The 15761-nt window shown below is 44.1% G+C and overlaps 1 protein-coding gene and 1 non-coding gene across 2 annotated transcripts; one reads left to right on the top strand and one right to left on the bottom strand.

Moving 5' to 3' along the window:
- Positions 1-3974: 3974 nt before the first annotated feature.
- On the top strand, positions 3975-4880 carry LOC110893421. The gene has a single exon (XM_022140531.1). It carries the CDS (start codon positions 3975-3977, stop codon positions 4878-4880), a length of 906 nt encoding a protein of 301 aa, XP_021996223.1.
- A 9999-nt stretch (positions 4881-14879) lies between these two features.
- On the bottom strand, positions 14880-14985 carry LOC118485222. The gene has a single exon (XR_004875527.1). It is a non-coding gene; the product is annotated as a small nucleolar RNA R71 (small nucleolar RNA).
- Between the last annotated feature and the right edge of the window lie 776 nt (positions 14986-15761).

The following is a 15761-nucleotide window of genomic DNA, read 5'->3' on the forward strand; positions in this document are numbered from 1 at the left end:
GGAGGACTGATTGTTAGGCAAGCTTATGGTAAGAGTAAGTTCCATGCCGCTCTCGACTGATTCACAAAAATACATCTTCGGCCTAGTGTTGAGTTATCCCCCGTGAGGTTTGTGAACTTGTATATAAATGGAATTTTAAAAAGGCATGTTATGCCCAAATAAGTAATTTATCTTATGTAATGTTTTAAATAAATCATGAGGAATAGGATTGTAAATAAAATAAAAATAAAACCTAATAAAAATCTTGGAATCCCGACACTGTATGACAAGCCCAAAAACCTTCTCTTCAACCCATTCCATTTAGGAGTGAAAAGCCACATTATAAAGAGTTTTGCTTGAGGACAAGCAAAGATTCAAGTGTGGGGGTATTTGATGTGTATAAAATGCAACATATAAATTACATCAATTGTGGCATAATACTAACCCTTTTTTAGTACTAATGTTGGAAAAAGTGTGTTTTTGTCTTCCTTTTGTATTTTCAGGATTAAATGAGCTCAAATGAACAAAAGAAGCAAAAAGACAGCTGAATCTAACATAAATACAAGAAAAGGAACAAACGTGGCATGCCCGACCCCTCGACAACATCTTCCCAAGCAAAAACAAGAGAACAGAAGGCTGAACACGCCCCGTGCTCAATGAGCACGGGGGCGTGCCCAAGTGTCATCAGAAAAGACAAAGTTGTAGAAGCTTCTATCACCCACCACGGGGGCGTGCCCAGTGGACACGGGGCCGTGGTCAACTCTAAGATTCGCAGAATCTGAGGAAATCTTGATAGTACAGATACTCTTCTGCACACGCGGTCGTGCCCAGCGGATACGGGGGCGTGGTCAACTAATGTAGACAAACTGTAATTAATGAAGAAAGAGAAGAGGGATGGACATGGGGCCGTGCCAAATGGACACGGGGCCATGCCCGAGCTTCTGTTCAGGCTATAAATATGGGTGCTTGGCTCATTTGCAAATCATCCCTTGGCACACCACCTCTCTCACACTTCACCTACACTCCACCACCACCACAACACCATCATCCACCACCATCATCCATCATCCATCATAGAGTGTGTGAGTCGTCTCGGGATCCAAGATTGATCGTAACAGTTCTTGACAATCAAAGGCCATGTTTGCCTAAGTCTCTTACATCACTTAGTGAAGACTAGCATTTAGTGTAATACTTTTTATTTTTAATCTTTTCGCACTTTTTATTTGGTTATATATTAATGACTTTAATAACTAGTTTCATATGTTGAAGGTGATTCTTCCTTATCATTTGTCCGTGGTGTCTTGGCATTATTTTACTGTCTATATAAAATAAAATATTTTCACCATTCATATCTCCACGATCTATATGGAGATATGTTGGCTACCTGGTCGGGGGTTAAGGGAATGGTTTGGTAAGAGTCTTGCCATTGTTCAGTGTATAGATCCTGCAAGGACCTGGGTCAAATTTAGTAGGACCTCCTTCAATACCCAATGGTATTGGATGGCGGGGGTCCAAACTCTTTGATCCCCTCATATGTAAACTACTATTAAAACTTTAGCCCGGCTACTTAGGACTGTATCCCTGCTGACTCAGACTACTTAGCCGAGAGTAACGTCACCTTCAAAAGAGGGGCCTACCATATTATGCATTAATAACTTAATTAATTATCTTTCAATAATCGGACCCTTTAGGATTGTATCATTGCTGACTCAAACTACTGGGTTGATGGTAACGTCACCTTCAAATGAGGGGCCTACTACAATAACTAAGATAATCTCTTAAAAAGTGCAAAAGTGCGGAAATAATCAAAGGTTACACTAAAGGCGAGTCGGATCCAAGTGATTTATTTATTTATTTGTTAATATTTCTTGATTTTAATTCATTTTAATCATTTTTGAGATTGTCTTGTACACTTGTAAATTTTTGTTCCATTTATTTGTTTGAATCTGGATTTATTTATTCAATTATTCTTTAAATTTTCGGCTCCGAAAAATTATTTTCATACTAGCCGATTTGATTATTTTAGTTATTTTAATTTTTATAAAATTTTGGGCCCAATTTCGAATTTTTATAAAATTTCCAGCCCACTTTTATATATATTCTGTTTCTTTTCAGCAAAAAAAAAACAACATTATTATATTAATAAAATATTCACTGTGTCTAATTTTCGTTTGCAGGTTGATGTCCTCAACTCCCGCGCCCGCTGTTGCTGAGCCGCCTGATGAACCAGCGCATAATCTTAGGAGAAGTAGGAGGCTGTGAGAAAGGGCACGTATCATTGCACAACGCATTGCAAACGCAATTGACGAGCCGGTGATACTTTCTGAAGACGAAAGCTCAGGGGACGACGAAGGACACATCATCATGGCGGACGACGAGGGACCTTTAAATGAATCAAATCAGCCCGGACGTGAAGGCCTGCAGCCGAGTATTATTAGACCTACTATAGATGCACCTACTTTTGAAATTAAATCTAGTATTATTAATATGGTGCAAAATTCGGTGCAGTTTGACGGACGTGAGCATGAGGATCCCGGACGACATATCGCTTCTTTTCTCGAGGTTTGTTCGACATTCAAGATTCGGGATGTTTCGGAAGATGCTGTTAGGTTAAGGTTGTTTCCGTTCTCATTGCGGGACAAAGCCAGAGCTTGGCTTATGTCGCTTCCAAGTGGGTCCATCAGGACCTGGAATGAGCTGGCAGAGCTATTCATGTAGAAATACTTCCCGCCTGAGAAAACAACCAAGTTGAGAAATCGGATCGCGACTTTTCGCCAAGACGAGGGGGAGTCGTTGCACGCGGCTTGGGAGAGATTCAAAGACTTATTACTTGATGTTCCACATCATGGCTTCTCCGAAAGACAGTTGGTCTTGACGTTCTATTAAGGGCTTAATTACGACACGCTGGAGAGATTAGATATGAATGCAGGAGGCGATCTAGGAACAAAGACGCCGAACGAAGCATATGATATCATAGAAAAAGCTGCGTTGAAGTCTGGCTTGCATCGGGCAGGAGATAGAAGCCGGACATCATCATCATCTTCTCGCCCAGGAGTTCATGCTGTGGACGACTACAGCATGAACCATTACTGCACAAATCTCGGCTCTTTCAGCGAAATTTGACAAGTCCCAGACCGCTGCACAGGCTAGCTCAGGATGTGACCAGTGTGGAGTGTCACACGAGCCTGGTGCATGCTTTCAGGGAGTTGTATATGAGGGTAAAAAAGAAGTAGATTTTGTGAGTAATCAGGTGAGGCCGCAGAACAATCCTTACAGCAACACGTACAACCCCGGATGGAGAAATCACCCAAATTTTAGGTGGCGAGCGAATACGGGTAATCAAAACCCGTTAGGATTTGCCCAGCGCGCTCCAGCGCCGCAGCAGGCTCAAGGTCAGCAATTTTAGCCTTATAATCAATCTTTCCAGCCCCGTCCATATTCATATCAGAATCAGGGTGCCGGGAGTAGTTCCCAGCAACAAGCCCCTCAATCAAGTTCTAAGCTGGAGGAAATGATGGCTCAGCTTCTTTCTAGCTCTGAAAAACGACACCAACAAAGCGAAGATCGTTTTCTAGCTAACGGGGGAGAAATGAGGAGTCAGAAAGCCTCGATTCAGAATATCGAGAATCACGTTGGTCAGCTGGCAAAGATGATGTCGGAGAGACCCCCAGGTGGTCTTCCAGGCAATACAGAGCCAAATCCGCGCGGGCATGTAAATGCGATTATGACCAGGAGTGGCAAGGCTACAGGACCTACCATATCGGACCCACCACCGATCACTGACAAGGTCCCGACTGACACACCGGACGAGGTGCAAGATAGGCTGCGCCCAGCAAAGTACATCACAAGTGTAGGACCCAGTCAAGGATTACACTCCTCCAGTTCCATATCCGGGCCGGCTGAAGAAACAGAAGAACGAAGAACAATACGGTAAGTTCCTTGAAATGTTTAAGCAACTGCATATAAACATACCGTTTGTTGAAGCCTTTGCCCAAATGCCGAAGTATGCAAAGTTCTTGAAGGATATCCTCTCGAATAAGCAGAAGCTTGAGGATATGTCCTGTGTGGTAATGAACGAAAGCTGCTCTGCCATTCTTCAAAATCGTCTACCCACAAAAATGGGAGATCCTGGCAGTTTCACGCTTCCTTGTTTAATCGGAAATATGTCTGTTAGCCATGCATTGGCTGATTTGGGAGCGAGTATAAACCTTATGCCCTATAAGGTTTTTACCAAGTTGGATCTAGGTGAGCCGTCGCCTACTCGTATGAGCATTCCACTTGCAGACCGTTCTATCAAGTATCCACGTGGATTTGTGGAGAATATGCTTGTCAAGATTGACAAGTTTGTGTTTCCCGTGGATTTTGTTATCCTGGATATGGATGAGGACTCTAGGGTGCCTTTGATTCTCGGACGTCCGTTCTTGAATACTGCTCGGACCATTGTAGATGTAGCTGCAGGGCAGATTACACTCCGAGTGAATGATGAGCATGTGACCTTTGATATCAAGCGGTCAATGCAGCACCCGCAGAGTCAGGATGATGCGCTATACTATGTTGACATTGTCGACACGTATGTGAGCACACATTTCCAGGGCACGATTGAGGAGATTGATTTGGACACACATCTGTTGTGTGGGGACCTAGATGGCATTACACAGGAGGGCCACGATTTCGAGCAGCCAGACTATCAGATTGGTGATGATGGTTCCCAGAGTTCGGATCAGTTTACAGAAATCGATTGTGAGAATGAAGAAAGGTCGAAGCCGTCGGTTGAAGATCCACCGTCTTTGGAGCTTAAGGAGCTTCCGCCCCATTTGGAATATGCATTTCTAGATGAGGCGCCGTTTGCCGGTTGTTATCTCATCATCCTTGACGAACGAGGAAAGAAGCAGACTGCTTAGTGTTTTGCGACTTCATAAGAAAGCACTAGCATGGAAGATTATGGATATCAAAGGCATCAATCCTTCTTTTTGTACTCACAAGATTCTTATGGAAGACGAGTACAAGCCATGTGCACAGCCTCATAGGCGGTTGAATCCAAACATGCAGGATGTGGTAAAGAAGGAGGTGATTAAGTTGTTGGATGCCGGATTGAATTCTCCTATATCTGACTCTGTGTGGGTGAGTCCAGTGCAGGTAGTACCCAAGAAAGGTGGCATTACAGTAGTCCCGAATGATAGGAATGAGCTGATTCCTACCCGTACCGTCACTGGGTGGCGAGTTTGCATTGACTACCTCAAACTCAATGATGCTACTGGCAAGGATCACTTCCCGCTTCCATTCATTGACCAGATGTTGGAACGTCTGTCGTGGAAGTCATATTACTGTTTCTTGGACGGGATTTCGGGGTACTTTCAAATTCCCATCGCTCCTGAGGATCAGGAGAAGACTACCTTTACTTGCCCTTTTGGCACATTCGCCTACATGCGTATGCCTTTTGGGTTATGCAATGCACCGGCGACCTTCCAGAGATGCTTGGTTGCAATTTTTCATGATATGATCGAGGATTCCATGGAGGTTTTCATGGATGACTTTTCGGTATTTGGGGATTCCTTCGATCATTGTTTGGAAAATTTGAAAAGGATGTTTAAAAGGTGCGAGGAGACGAATCTGGTCCTGAACTAGGAAAAATGCCACTTCATGGTGAAGGAGGGCATAGTTCTGGGACACAAGATTTCGCATGCTGGTATGGAGGTCGATCCAGCCAAATTGGATATCATATCACGACTTCCACCGCCCACCTCTGTGAGAGCGATACAGAGCTTTCTTGGTCATGCGGGAATCTATAGGCGATTCATCAAGGATTTTTCAAAGATCACTAGGCCCATGACCCGTCTGTTAGAGAAAGACGCTCCGTTCATATTTGGAGATGATTGCTTGAGAGCCTTTGACCTTCTCAAGCAGAAGTTGATCGAGGCCCCTATTTTAGTTGCGCCTGACTAGAGTCTACCGTTTGAAATTATGTGCGACACGAGCGATTTCGCTATAGGGGCCGTGTTAGGACAGAAGAAAGAAAATCACTTTCACCCGATCTATTATGCGAGCAAGACTCTTCACGACGCTCAGGAGCATTACACCACGACTGAAAAAGAGCTCTTGGCAGTTGTTTTTGCATTTGACAAATTTAGATGGTATTTGGTGCTTTCGAAAACTGTTGTGTATACTGATCACGCAGCCATCAGATATCTTTTCAGCAAACAGGACGCTAAACCGCGTCTCATTAGATGGATCTTGTTGCTGCAAGAGTTCGATATCGAAATTCAGGATAAAAAGGGTGCGTTGAATGTAGCGGCTGACCATCTATCTCGGTTGGAGCATGGAGACGTCAAGGACACGCGTTGGGATTCCATAAATGACAATTTCCCACACGAGTCTTTGATGGGTGTTGAGATATGCGATGAGTCGCCATGTTTCGCCGACTTTGCGAACTATCTTGCTTGCGGGATTCTAATTAAAGGGTTGACTCACTAGCAAAAGAGGAAATTCTTTTCGGATGTCAAGCACTACATTTGGGATGACCCTTACTTGTTTCGGGTTGGTGCAGATCAGGTGATTAGGAGGTGTGTTTCAGGGAAGGAGGCGACCGATATTACGCGCCATTGTCACGAGGGACCTACTGGAGGCCACCATGGAGCCAATTTCACCGCCAAGAAGGTGCTGGATTCCGGGTTTTATTGGCCGACTATATTTCGTGATGCGCAGAGTTGGGTTAGAGCGTGCGATGCCTGCCAGAGGGCGATAAATATATCGGCACGTGATGAAATGCCTCAGAACTGGATTCAAGTTTGTGAAGTCTTTGATATCTAGGGGATAGACTTCATGGGACCATTTCCCCCCTCACGAGGTAATAAGTACATCCTGGTTGCAGTTGACTATGTATCAAAGTGGGCGGAGGCACAGGCCTTACCCACCAATGATGCCAGGGTGGTCGTGACATTTCTGAAAAGCTTATTTGCCCGGTTTGGCGCTCCGAAAGCGCTTATCAGTGACAGAGGGACGCATTTTTGCAATACTCAGCTCGAGAGAGCTTTGTCCCGTTACGGTGTGCATCACCGTTTATCCACGCCCTATCATCCACAGACAAGCGGGCAGGTGGAAGTCACGAACTGGGGGCTGAAGAGAATCCTTGAGCGGTCGGTAGGTGCAAACCGTAAGGATTGGTCGGATAAGCTTGATGAGGCACTTTGGGCTTTCCGTACGGCTTACAAGACGCCTATTGGGACTATTCCCTTTAGGCTTGTTTACGGAAAGGCATGCCATTTACCGGTGGAGTTGGAGCATAAAGCGATGTGGGCTCTAAAAACCGCAAATCTGGACTTAAAAACCGGAGGTGAAGCCCGGTTTCTCCAGATTCATGAATTAGAAGAGCTGCGACAACACGCTTATGAAAGCTCCGTGTTGTAAAAAGAGCGCATGAAGAGATTGCATGACAAACGCTTGAAGGACCACAAAGAATTCCAAGCGTGCGATCTTGTTCTTCTTTACAACTCGCGGTTGCGCTTATTTCCAGGGAAGCTTCATTCACGTTGGACAGGACCATACACAGTTAAAGAGGTATTTCCGTATGGTACTGTTGCAATAGAGAACGCAGATGGCGTTCTTTTCAAGGTGAATGGTCACCGATTGAAGTTGTACGTTGCCGGGCCGATAGAGTCGGCGGTCGAGGTTATCGAGCTCCAAACCCCGCGCACATCATAAGTGTGGGGAGGAGAGAGTCTACGCTACTGACTCGCGGATCAAAAATGTAGCAAGAGCGTCAAAAGCGCTTTAGGGGTAGTATCGTCTTTTTATGTGTTTTTCTAGTTTTAGCGTAATTTAGGAGTGCTTGGTAGTTTCCATTAGTTTGTACATTTTTTGTACGTGCCGAGTGAAGGGTCTACATGGGAAAATTGTTAAAACATGTTGCGGATGGTAAAAATGGTGAAAAACGGCAAAAACGGCTGCGGAAACTGCATTCTGCAGTAAACAGACACATCTGCAGCTGTGGCACGCCCGTTCTGTGGAACGCACGACCATGCGTTTGCGGCTAGGCCGGCACCTCGAGTCGCACCCCCGGTGCAGTTCCGAGATCAACGTGCCAGAGTGACAAGTGTTCGGCGACGCACGACTGTGCGATCTGTCGCACGCCCGTGCGAAAAGTCAATGGCAGTTTGGTCATTGGCTGTATAAATACCCTCATCTGCAGCCCCACTTTCATTTTCGCGAACCCTAAACTGCTGCAGCCGTTCCAGAACGATATTCACCCAAAATTGCACCATCTTCTCGCACGGTATGTTTTTCCTCTCCGATTTTCTGTTCCACTCGTGTTCTAGGCTAGATTAGTTCGATTCTTCAAGGATTCTCTAGGGTTCTCTTCATAAACAAATCGAAACCCTAGCCCTTGCTAAAATCTTGTATCTCGTGAACACCTGGTTAACCTTCCGACCACTGTTGGCCCAAAACTTGTTGAAATTTTGCAAAAATCAGGCTGTTCATAGTTCAGGGGTTCGAAATCTGCAGAATCGGCGTCGCACGATCGTTCCCCCTGTGGCACGGTCCGTGCGGTTGCGGGTTGTTCACGATTGATCGTTGTTGGCTCGGTGTTGCACGACTGTGCCGTTGGTCGCACGCCGTGCGGATACGACAAACACCGGCCACTATTGCTCGTTCTCGGTGACGCATGGCCGTGCGCCATGTCGCACGCCCGTGCCCTTTGCCCAGATCAGCATAACAGAATCTTCATAATTGTGCGTTCTGCTGTTTTTGAGTGAAATTTTTCCTGTTCCCTCTATTCTAATGATATTCCTTATGCAGATGGATCACCCCTTCTTGCAGTTTAACCCCAACGATGAAAGAGAGGCTCTTTGTATCCCAAAACGTGATGCCTTATGGAGAAGGCGAGGGTAGTTTGTGTTCCTAGGAGGCTTGATTGGGATGTCATGGCTGAACTAAATCAGCGTGACCATCTAGAAAACATGTTGACGGTCCCACTTGCGCGTCTAGTCAATATCAACCGCCCAATTTACCTAGAGCTTACACTTGAGTTTTTCGCCACGTATTCATACGAGAAGCCTAAAGCGCATAAAGTCCCCAACTTCCGCCACAAAAGAGGGTAAATTTCAGACTGGGCGGTCGTTGGCATAATTGGACGGTGGGAAGGTTGGGGCGAAGACTTGGAATCTACACCGACGAGGATATGGATTCCGAGTTCTTCTCAGATGAGTTCACCTTCCCCAACAAAGTTGATCGGGGCGACTTTTGGGCACAAATTTGCGGTTGGAGACCCTTACGCCCCGAGGATGTCTAAAGCCTCACGATTGAAAGACCCTTTGCACCGAGTGATGCACCATATATTCAGCCACACCATCTGCGGCCGCATGGACATTTAGGCAACTGTCCAACACCGGATCTTATTTTTCTATATGCGCTAGCGGAGGGGGCACATATAAACTTCGTTGCACGAATGGCTGAGTATTTCATGAATAGTTCCGGTCGCACCCCCAACAGTCAGATTCATGGGGGTCAGTATGTGACTCAGATCGCATATGGCATGGGGTTGATGACGGACGAGGTAGTTGAGGGTCTTACGATGGTGACTGGGGGCGTATTTGTTGACATCCGTTCGTTGAAGGCGATGGGGGTTATCGCAGAAATGGGATCATGGGGATAGGTTGAGGGGGCTCAACAACGAGGTTTGGGACCCGTTGCCCCCACTTCCAGCAGAGGATGAGGATATAGACATGGAGGAGCAGCACGGGCAGCACCAGCCACAGACACCACCACACCAGCCACCAGATTCACCGCAGCATCATGGCTACCACCACCAGGAGTGGCCCGAGGGCATCCCCTCTTACCCTGAGTTCTACCAGCAGTTCCAACAAATGCAGGTTAGACAGGAGCAGCATGGGGTTTATATTGACCAGATTAGGAATAGTCAGGACCAGATTAGGGCTACTCAGGATCAGATCAGGGCAAACCAGGACAACTTTTACCAAGGAGTGCAAGCTGGGTTCTCATACCTGTTCGGGGAGATGCATCATGCTTATCCCGACTACTTTCAGCATCCTCCATAGTTCCCACCCTGGAACCCACCTGGTTATGGAGATGCAGGCCCGTCCTTCACGAGAGATGATGCTGGTGATGACGACGAGTAGTTGTTGGAGTCGTTTCTTGGTGGTTATCATGATTTAGTACTTTATTTTTCGGGTGGTCATTTTGATTACTGTTTCAAACACCCTCGGTTATGTATTTTTATTTTCAGACACTTCAGTTAGTTTGTTTTGTCTATGTTTGGATACTTAGTACTTATATTTATGTACATTATGGTTTGTTTGAGTTTATATTCCCTATGCTTCTGTTTTGTTTTGCTGTGCCTTGTGACATACTTGCAGATTTTGGTAAGCATATCTTGGATCGGAGCACACCACGGAATACAGCTTGGAAGTCTCGTTTCATCAGAAATCATCTTGAGGGGAGTACTATTATCCTTTTTCTCTATATTTCGGGTTTCGCATTGGGGACAATGCGAAGTTCAAGTATGGGGAGGGGGTTAACTTTGTTAACTTTGTTTGTCCTCTAAAAAAATCAGAAAAAAAATCATTCAAAAATATCTGTATTTTGTATATATTTTAGTAAATAAACCGGTTGGTTGTGTTTTAGAGAGCTTTGGACATGATAAAAACTCGACAAGCAAAATAAATTTTGAAAAAGAAAACTGGAAAGCGTGACAAACAAAGAAAGACTTGCATGATAGTTTTCACACTTTTACCCATTCCTTCCGTTAAGTGAGCATATTCGAGCCTTGAAATTGTTATATATTTGTTCATTTTGGAGTAGGAGTGAGCCGGATGTCATGTGTAATTTAGAACTTGTCACTAGCATGCTTGTTAAGACCATGAACTTGCGGAATTGTGTAGAAGTGATAGAGGCACTTAGATAACCCCTTTGTTGTTAGCCTTGTTCTTTGTGTTGTGTTTCCCGTAAACCTTACATTACCCTTTAGGATTAACCATGTCGAGCCTTCCCGTTTACCTTTGTCTACCCAATATTATCGCCCACTTAGCCATATTTAGCCTTTTTATGTTTTAAACCTTTTAGTGTTGAAACTCGGTCAAAGTAATCATTTAACTTGCGCTTATTATAGTTTATTATTCATTGTATAAATCCATTAGTTTGCAAAAAAAAAAAAACAGAAAATAAAACACCCTAAAATAGGGTGAAGTAGACGAAATTCGAGCATTTTTGAATGATAAAATGATGAAATATTGTTTATGAGCTCGTTGTCGCATAAGTCGCCCTTTTTAAGGCGTTTGTATGTATAGTTTTGTTGTATTGCGCTTGTTAAACGTAACTACCGAGTTTTAACCATTTCGCCACTTTAAATATCCATTTCCATACCCTTCGCCCAAGCCTAACGTTACACCTCGTAAAGACCTCTTGATTTACTCTTTTTCGCATGTTAGTTGGTGGAGACGAGATCTTATGACAAGCTTATGATATTACACATTTCATTGACGAGGCATTGAGTGTTTGCACATACACATTTTATGTATGTTTCATAAATAAAACCGAGGTGTGTGAACATTGTGAGTTGTGTGAAGTCAATCGAAAGTGAAGTCACGGCTTTTAGGTTATCTACATATATTTGCATATGCTTGTTTGGTTTGATTCATTTGATGTTGTCTTTCGAAAAACCGGCTAACCGTTTGTAGTTGTTTCAATAAATAGTGTGTAAATTATCGTTCTTGTTTGATTCTATCTTTTATTGCATTTTAGTTTAGCTTGCTTGAGGACAAGCAAGGTTCAATTGTGGGGAGATTTGATATTCGCTAATTTACACATATTTTAGTCTCCCATTTTTTCCCCATTTTATGCGTTTTCGGCCGTAAAACCGTCATTCAGATATTTAATCAAGTATACTTTTGTTTACAGGCCTAAAATAGCATACCAGACAAGATGATAGTGAAAACGAGGACTTTCCGGATGAAACGACAAAGCTGCGTACATTCTGTTAGAATTCGGATCTGGGCAAGGGAACGGCCGTGCGACCTAATGCACGATCGTGCATCTCCGATAAATGCAGACCATCCCGGCAGTGAACGAGGGTGCGACTCGGCGTTCAAGTTTATCCCGGTAATGCACGGGCGTGCGTCTGATTGCACCCCGTGCGGATCTGATGTTCAGCCAAACCCCGGAACTGCACCTCCAGTGCAGTCGTCCGTGCAACATGATTCCGGAAGTGAACGGTCGTGCGTCCCAAGGAACGGTCGTGCGACCTCGAAGACCAGTCAACTCTGCTGATGTCACAAAAGTATGGTGCAACGTAATTTAAAAGTGAACGGTCGTGCACTTTATTGGCACGATCGTGCGATTGACGGGTGGTCCATTGGACAACCCTTTATGATGTTAAAAGACAAGTTTATCCCTCATTTAAGTGTGTAATTATCTCGAATTAGATAACTACTGTTGCTTATGTCTCAGGTGCGGTTTGGTGGCTTAAAGTGAAGAAAAATGCAGCTTTAGAGGGTTTGGAGTTGAACGGGTCGAGTGTGGAGTAAAAGATGAAACAAAGAAGAACAATCAGCTTGTCACCGTAAATTACGGTCCCACCGTAATTTTAGGTGGACCTGATTTTGGCCTGAATTCCACCGTAAAGCAGAAGAAACTCACCGCAACAAAACTATGTCCACCGTAACTTACGGTGGAGCCGTAAGTTACGGTGGAGGCTGCGTGAAAAGTGTAACTGCCATCATTTATGCAGTTTTATGATGTCTTTTCATGTATTCTCATGATTGGTCGATTGGAGAACAGCATAGGGGTGATTTTGGGTGATTTTGCTTGGCTTGGAACAATTTCTAACATTCGGTTTGTGATTTCGATTTGTATGAACATTGAACTACTTGTTATGATGAATCACCAAGCTATGTGTGGCTAAAACTCTCGGTGATCATCTTAGGTGAAGGTTTATCTTGAACTTTTATGTGTTTATTTATGAATTTCTAGAATGATAACTTGCGTTGCTTGAATATCATGGTATATGCATAATTGTTTGTAGTTTGTTAATCGATAGTGCAATTTCTAGTCTTGATCGTACGTTCTTGGTGCCGTTGGCAATCGAGATATCACAGGAAGGGTTAGGGTTGGTTGTTGATTAATTGATCATCGGGAAACAACCTCGCATTTATAAATCCGAGTACTTTGTTCCCTTTTATCACTTCGATTATGTATGTACGTGTTATGTCTATGTAACTCTTTCTAGTTGAAATTTCACACAATTGTTAAAGGAAACTGAATCCTAAGATGGTCATTGCTCTCCTAATCTGTTAAACAATCAACTTCTATTTGAAATTAGTTATTAATTTAGTTTTTCTAAAACAACAATCCAAATCATTGAACTTTATTTTCTGCAAATTAGGTTAATTGTAGTTAATTCGCAAAGCTATTAAATCAACACACTTTCCACATACTCCCTGAGTTCGATACCCTTTACCACTATCTATAGTTGTTATTGGGATTAAATTTAGGTGTACCACGACATAAACGTCAAATTTTGGCGCCGTTACCGGGGAGTAGTGCGCAACGTGTGTCAGTTTGTTAGTTTTGCTTTGTTATTTTCGGGTTTACACTGGTGTGTTTAGTGTGCAGGTTCTACAGGTGCATGCATACTAGAGGCTCTCACAAAGCGTCACCATTGTCATTTGATCCGGAAATCGAAAGAACGCTAAGGCAAACCAGGGTTTTACTACGAGAAAATAGAATCATTGGTTCACCCACTTCACCAATTACACCAAGAAACATCATGGCTGATTCACAAATTCCACCTACAACGGGTCAAACGACCTCATCATTTATACCTACTTCAACACAACCATCACCAAACACAACCATACCAAACTCCACTACAATTCCTACTCCACCTCATGACACTACACCAACCAACACCACACAACCCATTACTACTCAAGAAGAACCAACCATTACCTTTAACCCTTCCACTACTATACCGCCATTATCCCATTTCTTCCCGGGTGCGGGTCCGTCATATTCAAGCCATACCATAGCACCAATTTCAACCATTGTCCATGATACTTCAACATTCAGACCATCGAACCAAGCGGGTTTTCAATATTCAACCCTTCCATTTGGGCAATCGTTGGGAATTCAAGGAGATGGGTATGATGAAGGATTTGAGGAGTTTGAGGGTTATGATGAAGATGGGTATGCTTACGGGGGTTATGGCGATCAAGGAGAATTTGGATATGTGCAAAGTCAATCTCAAGGGATGGCAAGTGTCGGTGGAATGCCACAACAACAACAACTCATACCACAACACATTCGGCCAAGACCACAAGGGCCACCAATGCAACATCCTATCCCATTGCAACAAGTCCGGCCGCAAAATGTACAACCACAATTTCAAAGACCACCTCAACGCCCACTGATGCGACAACAACAGTTTCAACAACCAATTGCACCACAAGGGCAAGTATCAAGGCCAATGGGTCCTATTCCTCCAAGAGGTATGTTCGGTGTACCAAGGAAGCATCTTAGAGAAAATGTGAGGGGCATCGAAGCGCATTTTAGGCCGGTAATCGCTCAAAACCCTTCACCGGTAGTCATTCCTCACAATGATCAAGGGGGGACATTTGAAGTGAGGACCAATTCTTTGCAAAGTTTACCAAAATATAAGGGGTTAGCAACGGAGGAGCCTTACTTTCATTTGGAGGCTTATGACTCGATTTGTAACACTCTTGGGAGTCAAGGGTTCTCGGCTGACGATATTAAATTGGTATTGTTCCAATTTTCTTTGGAAGATAAGGCGAAGAAATGGTTCTACACATTACCTTCGGCATCCATATATACATGGGGGGAGATGCAACAAACTTTCTTGGATGAGTTTTACACCGCCCAAAAGACCAACGATGCAAGAAAGGGGTTGAGAAGCTTCCAACAACAACATGGTGAGATGTTTCATGAGGCATTTGAACGATTCAATATGATGATAAAGAATTGCCCTCACCATGGAATTGAATTGTGGGAGTTGATGAATGCCTTCCACGAGGGGTTGAGTGCCGAAGATGCTCGTGATTTAATGTCCATTACCGGTGGGACTTTTGGTACAAATTATGAGAACGATGATTGGGAGTTTTTGGAAAGCATGGCAACTACATCAAAGAGGAAAGCTCAAGCATCAAGGAGAGCATGACCGGCCATTGCCCGACCTCAAGTGCACGCCATAGATGATGGTAATGTTCAAACTACTAACCAAATTTATGATGTTTGTGCTTTGTGTAATGAAATAGGTCATGCGGCTGAAAATTGCCAAGGGATTGTGGAAGGGCAATATGAAGAAGTCCATGCGGTTCAAGGTCAAGGAGGGGGTGGTAGAAACTACAACAACATGAACTCCAATACTTACCACCCCGGGTTGAGGAACCACCCAAACTTTCGGTATGGGAACCCTTCAAATCAAGCTAACCCAACCTTTCAAGGTAGCCAAGGTAAGTTTGGTTCACGCCAACCTTACAATAACCAAGGTGGATACCGAGGCGGGAACAACCAAGGCTATCAAAAACAATATCAAACGGGTCAAGAACAAGGGGGGTCTTCGGGTGGAAACGAGATGATGGAGATGCTAAAAAGCATGCAAATGGAGATGCAAAAACGGAACCAACTTGATGAAGTTCGAATGCAAAAGGATGAGGTTCGTGACAAAAGCATCCAATCACTAACAACCTAAATGGGTCAACTAGCAACCGACGTGGCTGAATTGAAGAAAAACAAGGGTCAACTTCCTAGCGACA

The sequence above is a fragment of the Helianthus annuus genome, chromosome 12 (assembly GCF_002127325.2).
Source record: "Helianthus annuus cultivar XRQ/B chromosome 12, HanXRQr2.0-SUNRISE, whole genome shotgun sequence".
In the NCBI taxonomy this organism is placed as follows: Eukaryota; Viridiplantae; Streptophyta; class Magnoliopsida; order Asterales; family Asteraceae; genus Helianthus; species Helianthus annuus.

Coding starts and splice junctions, on each gene's coding strand:
- LOC110893421 (XM_022140531.1), top strand. CDS start 3,975: ATGCCGAAGTATGCAAAGTTCTTGAAGGATATCCTCTCGAATAAGCAG.